Consider the following 7,452-nt stretch of genomic DNA (forward strand, 5'->3'; position numbering starts at 1 on the left):
CTATAAAAAAATAAAATTAGCTGGGCTCGGTGGCTCAAGCCTGTAATCTCAACACTTTGGGAGGCCGAGGCGGGTGGATCACAAGGTCAAGAGATTGAGACCAGCCTGGCCAACATGGTGAAACCCTGTCTCTACCAAAAATACAAAACATTAGCTGGGCACGGTGGCGCGTGCCTGTATCCCAGCTACTCAGGAGGCTGAGGCAGGAGAATTGCCTGAACCCAGGAGGCGGAGGTTGCGGTGAGCCGAGATCGCGCCATTGCACTCCAGCCTGGGTAACAAGAGTGAAACTCCGTCTCAAAAAAAATAAAAAAAAAACAGCAACAGGCAAGGCACAGTGGCTCACCTGAGGTCGTCAGGAGTTCGAGACCAGCCTGGCCAACATGGTAAAACCCCGTCCCTACTAAAAATACAAAACTTAGCCAGGCGTGGTAGCAGGAGCCTGTAATACCAGCTACTTGGGAGGCTGAGGCAGGAGAATTGCTTTGAACCCAGGAGGCAGAAGTTGCAGTGAGCTGAGATTGCACCACTGCACTCCAGCCTGGGCAACAAAAAGCAAAGCTCTGTCTCAAAAAATAAAAACCCAGCAACATATCGGTTTGCAAATGAAATTTTATACAAAGCCCCAGTATATAACACAGAGCCCAGGTGCAGTGGCTCATGCTTGTAACTCCGGCACTTTGGGAGGCTGAAGTGGGAAGACTGCTTGAGCCCAGGAGCTTGAGACCAGCCTGGCCAACATGGCGACACCTGTCTCCACCAAAAATACAACAATCAGCCAGGTGTGGTGATGTGCGCCTGTAATCCCAGCTACTCAGGAGGCTGAGGCGGGAGGATCAATCGAACCTGGGAGGTGGAGGCCGAAGTAAGCAGAGATTGTACCACTGCACTCCAGCCTCGGTGACAGGGATCCTGTTTCAAAAAAATAAAAATAAAAGGCCCCAGTTATAACACAGAAACTCCGGTAGCAAGGGGAGGTGGCCCTAGGGCGCTGTGTTCACTCAGACCAACGCCATGGGCTTCCCCATACGTCTCCAACTTGCCCCCACCCCCCCATCAACCCACACCAAAGATGCATCAGGCGATTCTCTTCAAATAATCTCTTTAATGACTTAAACACCAGCGCGGAGACTCACGATGTAAACGGCCTCATTTCTGTGCTTTGGGAGGGACGGGGACAGCGTTTCCCACCTTGGCTGAGTTAAGTGAAAACCTTGTCTTGTAAATAAATAGTTTCCTAACTAACACGGCAAAAAAAAAAAAAAAAGAGAGAGAAAAAGAAAAATCCAAATGAGACCTAGTTTCCCTCTGGGGACAGGATGTTTCTGGACACCCACGGTCGCTGCTCCTCCTAAGGGCCTGGCAGTGGCTACCCTTCCGCGATGTGCTGCTCTCCCACGCCGGCCAGGAACCTGCTCACACCTGCCGGGGCTGATGGCAGTCTCGCTCTTGGGAACAATCTCGCTGGGGCAGGTCCGGCAGCTGCAGTGCTTCACGCTGAGCGATGGGAACCGCAGACGCTGTGCAAACCTCGCTGGCAGGCTGGTCTTGACACTCACCATCTTAGCTGATGGATGTGTCACGTTAAGACTGTTCTCAGGCCTTTGTCGTGAAGACTTGGGTCCCGGTCCTCCGAGCAGCTGCAAAAACAGCTCGGGCCACCTGTGGACGCGCTCACAATGAAATCAGAGGCCGTGCGGGGTTTGCAGGCAGACTGGCCTGTCGTTTTAACTCGGGAGCCACGGCAATGCAGACCCAAACCAACTGTGCCAGTGCTTGCTGGGTGGCAACGTGATGTCAGGCTTTGCGGTCACTACTGATTTCTGCCCGGAAGAACGGTTCTCTTTCTAATGATGTAAAACCGGAAAGCCTGTCAAAGGCCGTCGGGTAGAGCTTTATAAAAATGTACGGTCCCCCGTCTTTTAGGGACCGACACCGTGGACTTTCATGTCGCTCATCAAATTCTTCACGTAGAGAGCTCACTCCCTGTGGCCTCCTCAGCCGTCTCCGGCATCACAAAATCCTCACTGCTTGAAATTCACTTATGGAGTCCAACAGACAACTTTCTTAAAGAAAAAAAAAAAGGCAGTAAAATCTCAGAACTTCTGTGCGATGCTTGCAGCCTGCCCACGTAGTAAACAGAACAGCAAACCAACCGAAAGCTATGCAAATGGCAGGCTGCCCTGGGCAGAGCCCTGCCCCTCTGCCAGGGACTATGGCGGCACCGGGGCAGGGCGTGATCGTGCTGAAAGAAACGAGAGGTGGTCTCACCCCTTGACTTTCAGGCTCTTATCTCGGGAGCCCCTAGTCCCAACACTGCATTCAGCACCTGGAGTTATCCAGCCACGTAAAGGGGCAAGCGGAGGCAGACTGCCCTCAGCTCCTTCCTGCGTTTCTAGCAGGGAAGGAACACGATGGCTTCCGTCCCTCCACCTCTAGGTAACAAGGCAAAGGCCTCCGTAACCTGGGCAGACAGGATGTGGAGAAGGTCCTGTGTCTTTTTTTTTTTTTTTCCCTAACTCAGAATGAGTGAGCAGGCTCCTAGAGAAGAATCGTTCTCTTAGCACGTGACCCTGACGGCTTCTAGCACCAAAGGCTCGCTAACTCCTCCGACCCTGTCTGCAGGTCAAGGGGATGGGAGGCAGAACCCTTTACCAGATTCGTGGCTGAAGGAGGCAAGAACGAATATCTGCTGCCTCCCACCCCGATGTCTCCCCCTCAGCAGAAGGAGAGGTGAGCGTGTGGACGTTCGGGGCAGGTCAGTGCAGCTCAATGAACGCCTCCAGCTCCTCCGGGATGAAGCCCTTGTATGGGATCTTGTTCTTGTCTAGGGCCCGGGCTGCAAGGCACTGCAGGGTCACGTAGTTGAAGGGCTGCATGGTGCCCCTGGCCAGCAGCTTCTCGTCCAGCAGTTCGTAGGCTGTCTTCTTGAAGGCGTTGGTGGCGTCCATGTGGGCCCCGGCTTCCATCAGCGCGCTCATGACTGCCGGGCAGTTGTTCTGGGCTGCTATGTGCAGGGGAGTGTTGTTGTCGAAATCCCTGCTGTCCGGGTCGGCCCCGCAGTCAAGCAGCACTTTGACCACGTGCAGGGAGGGGAATATGCCCACAGGGTAGCGGCCCACCTTTGTCGTGTCCTTGTCCACAGCCATGTGCAGAGGGGTGAAGCCGTTCTTGCCGCGGGGCGCGCACTTGAGCAGGCGGTAGACGGTCTGGTGCTTCAGGTGCTCCTGGCTGGGGGTGCACTCCACTTTCTCCAACAGGTAGAGCAGGTGGAGGATGATGGCCAGCGCCTTGGTGAACTGCGCTGAGTCTCCGGGCTCCTTGGGGAGCTGCAGGGCGCGTTCCACTTCCCGGACCCCTTTGGTGAGAACCCCCATGAGGTCTGCAAATCCGATCTGTGTGCCCAGGCTGCCCTTGGCCACCCGGTCCTGCAGCACGTAGGAGAAGAGTTCCGCGAAGGAGAGGAAGCTGCTGGCGGTCATGGGGCTCAGAGGCTCCAGGTTGCTCTGCTGCATGTCCAGGGCGTACTTCCACAAGCGGATGCAGCGCTCGAAATTGCCTGAGTCGGCGTACACGGCGCCCCTGTAACGGATATAGTAGGAAGTGTCCGGGTGTGAGGGACCCAGGATGCGCTCGCGGATCAACAGGGCCTGCATGCGCATCTCGTCGGGGTCGGTGATCAGCGCCTCCAGCTCCTCGGTGGTGTTGACCTCCCTGGAATAGTCATAGGCCAGGACCAGCTGCGGGGGCTCCGGTTTGGGCAGGTACTCGCCCCCCTGGTGACGCAGCTCCATGGCCCGCCTCCAGTGTTTAAGGGCACCAAGCAGATCTCGTTTCTTATCCACATACGTAGCTCCCAGCAATTCCAAGGCTTCCACGGCAGCTTCTCGGCTGGTGGGACAGCAGCTTTCGTAAGATTCCCCGTTCAGTGGTTCCTCCGGGGAGGAGCGGCAGCATGGAGCCCCCTGAGGCTGTGCACACCCCTGGCTGGTGGGAGGGCCTTCTTGGGAAAGCCCAGGCTGAGCCTCTCCCACTGCGACCTGCTCCTGGCTGGGCTGCTCCTGGATGAGGTACTCCACGATGTTGGTGTGGCCCGTAACGCTGGCCGCGAGCAGAGGGGTCATGCCGTAGCCATCACGTTCCATGCGGGCCTTGCACCCCAGCAGCAGCTGCAGGATCTCCAGGCTGCCGGACTCGGCGCAGTCGTGCAAGGCCGTGTTGCCCTTGGCGCTGCGCCGGTTCACCTGGGCGCCCTGCTCCAGCAGGTAGCGGGCGATCTCGCGGTGGCCCTTGTAGCATGAGATCATGAGGCACGTGTGGCCGTGCCGGTTCGCCACCTCCAGGTCGGCCTGGTGCTCGCCGACCAGGTAGCGCACCACCTCCAGGTGGCCGTCGAAGCAGGCGGCGCGCAGGGGCGTGGAGTTGGTGCGCGTGGTGCGGTTCACCGAGGCCCCGCGGCGCAGTAGGCTCCGCACCACGTCCAGGTGGCCGGCGGCGGAGGCGGCCCACAGCGGCGGCGCGCCCTCGATGGTCTCGCCATCGAAGTGCACCGAGCCACCGGCCTCCACGCTCGCGCCGCACCGGTCCACCAGGTACTCCACCACGTCCAGGTGGCCGTAGCGGGCGGCGATGAGCAGCGGCGTCCCGCCGCCGGCCACCTCGCCTGTCAGTTCGTCCAGTTCCTCCCGGCTCCGGCCGCTGAGCAGCTTTTGGAGCAGCTGCAGCTTGCCGTCGCGGGCGGCGTTGTACACGGCGGTACGGAGGTCCATGGTCCGGGCCTCTGCCAGGCCATGGGCCGGCCGCCGGGGGACGGGGAGACGGAGGATCAGAGCCCGGACGGGCTGGAGGCAACCTTCACCGTCTCCCTGGCCGCCATCTTAGGGGCTCCTCGGGGGGGAACAAAATGGCTGCCGCGACCCGACTAATGGGAGCACGCCGGGAAATGGAGTCCTCTGCGCGGGCCCACTCTATAACAAAGAAGGAATCCTGGGGGCTCAAGACTACACTTCCCAAGAGGCCACAGGCCAGCCTCTGCGAGCTGTGAGCGTGCGGCATGGTGGGAATTGACGTTCCAATCACAGTGCGTGGCAGCGGAAGCTAGGCAATGTGAGGACTACAATTTCCTTCATGCCGCGCGACATGACCCAGCTTGTGGGAACGGCGAAATTTGGTGACGTACTTCCTGTGGCTGTCTTTGCGTCAGAGTCTATTGAAAAAGCAGGCGCGTTACTCTTAATGACTACATTTCCCAAAAGGAATCGCGAGCGACTCAGCCAATCAGGACCGAGATCGAAGGCTAAGCGCGGCCAGAGGGGGTGCGTCTGATTTGGAGTCTAAGCGAGCGGCGCACCGGCAGGGGGCGCCGGGAGGAGGCCGAAAAGCCTATCAGGGCCAACACGTTTTGAGCTGAGAGGACAGGCAGAGGTAAGGGTCAAAATCGCGCGCCCACTTCTCATTGGTACATTCATTTATTCATTTACATACATGTATTTATATGCTAGCTTGTGTCAGAATTTCCTTCCCTTATTTTATTTATGTGTTGATTTTGTTTCTTCTCTTTCAATAACTTTGTGTTTGTTTTTGACACGGAGTCTCACAAGTTGCCCAGGCTGGAGTGCAATGCCGCAGTCTCGGCTCACTGCAACCTCTGCCTCGCGGGCTCAAGAGATTCTCCTGCCTCAGCCTCTCGAGTAGATGGGACAACAGGTGTCCGCCACCACACGCAGCTAATTTTTAGCATTTTTAGTAGAGGCGGGGTTTTGCCATGTTGGCCAGGCTGGTCTCGAACTCCTGGCCTCAGGTGATTTGCCCGCCTTGGCCTCCGAAAGTGCTAGGATTACCTGCGTGAGCCACTGCGCCCCATCTGACATGCTGATTTCAATTCCTTTGGATAAATACCCAGAAGTGGGATTGCTGGGTCATCTGCTAGTTCAATTTTAAAGTTTTTTGGACAGTCCATACCTTTTTCTATAATGGCAATACTAATTTAAATGATCATAAATCAGGCCAGGAGCAGTGGCTGACGCCTGTAATCCCAACACCTTGGGAGGCTGAGGCCAGTGGATCATGGGGTCAGGAGTTTGAGACCAGCCTAGCCAACATAGAAAAACCCCTTCTCGACTAAAAATACAAAAATTAGTTGGGCATGGTGGCGCACACCTGTCATCCCAGCTACTCGGGAGGCTGAGGCAGGAGAATCTCTTGAACACGGGAGGCAGAGGCTGTGGTGAGCAGAGATCACACCGCTGCACTGCAGCCTGGGCAACAGAGTGAGACTCCGCCTCAAAAAAAAAAAATTACTATCAATAGTGTGTAGGTGTTCTCTTTTCTTCAAATCCTTGTCAACATCTGTTACCTTTCATCTTTTTGATAATAGCTATTCTAGCAATTGTAAGGTGATCCATTTCCCTGCATTATTTGACAGTGATGAATTTATTTTATGAAAAAGAAATCTTTGGCTGGAATTTTTTATTTTTAAAGTTTATTCGAGATGTAATATACATACACTAAAATGCATTTTTAATCCAGAGGACAGGTTTGGCCAGGCAAGGTGACTCACACCTGTAATCCCAGCACTTTGGGAGGCTGAGGTGGGAGGATCACTTGAGCCCAGGAATTCAAGACCAGCCTGGGAAACATAGGGAGACCCTATCTCTACACAAAAATACCGAAATCGGCCAGGTGTGGTGGTGTGCGCCTGTTGTCTTAGCTACTCAGGAGGCTGAAGTGGGAGGATCGCTTGAACCTAGGAGGTCAAGGCTGCAGTGAGGCGCCATGATTACACCATTGCACTCCAGCCTGGGTGACAGAGGGAGACCCTGTCTCCAAGATCAGTCGATCAGTCAATCAATCGATAGAACACTTGTGACAGTCATGCAGTTATGTAGCCAGTATCACAACCGAGAGGTTCAACAGCGTCGTCATTCAGAATGTTATCTCGTGCCCTTCTGGTCAACGCCTTTGTCCACCCGCAGCCACTGGTAACTGATGATCTGTTCTCTGGGTTTCATAAGAAGAGCAAATAAATGGGAAAATGCAAGATGTAGCCTCTGGGGTCTGCTGTGTTCATTCAGCACAATGCATTGGAGATGCAAGATCCACTATTCTTATATCCATTACGTGACGGCTCTTTCCAGTTTTAGATGTTTAAAAATAAAGCTGCTATAAACTTTAGCGTGCAGGTCTTTGTGTGGGAATGTTTTCATTTCTCTTGGGTAATGCCTAGGAGTGTAATTATGCTTTTTTTCTTTTTTTTTTGAGACTGAGTCTTTCTCTGTCGCCAGGCTGGAGTGCAGTGGTATGATCTCAGCTCACTACAACCTCCGACTCCCTAGTTCAAGCGATTCTCCTGCCTCAGCCTCCCAAGTAGCTGGCATTACAGACGTGCGCCACCACACCCAGCTACTTTTTGTATGTTTAGTAGAGAAGGGGTTTCACCATGTTGGCCAGGAT

General features: G+C 55.0%; 1 protein-coding gene across 1 annotated transcript; it reads right to left on the reverse strand.

The window, feature by feature from the left end:
• Positions 1–1,085: 1,085 nt before the first annotated feature.
• On the reverse strand, positions 1,086–4,938 carry FEM1A (fem-1 homolog A). The gene has a single exon (XM_017528398.2). The coding sequence runs from the start codon at positions 4,767–4,769 to the stop codon at positions 2,760–2,762; it is 2,010 nt and encodes a 669-aa protein (XP_017383887.1). The 5' UTR covers positions 4,770–4,938; the 3' UTR covers positions 1,086–2,759.
• Between the last annotated feature and the right edge of the window lie 2,514 nt (positions 4,939–7,452).

This window comes from Cebus imitator, unplaced genomic scaffold, assembly GCF_001604975.1.
Source record: "Cebus imitator isolate Cc_AM_T3 unplaced genomic scaffold, Cebus_imitator-1.0 Scaffold53, whole genome shotgun sequence".
In the NCBI taxonomy this organism is placed as follows: Eukaryota; Metazoa; Chordata; class Mammalia; order Primates; family Cebidae; genus Cebus; species Cebus imitator.

What these genes read in the sequence shown, in the direction of transcription:
- FEM1A (XM_017528398.2), bottom strand. Translation starts at nt 4,769, where the DNA reads ATGGACCTCCGTACCGCCGTGTACAACGCCGCCCGCGACGGCAAGCTG.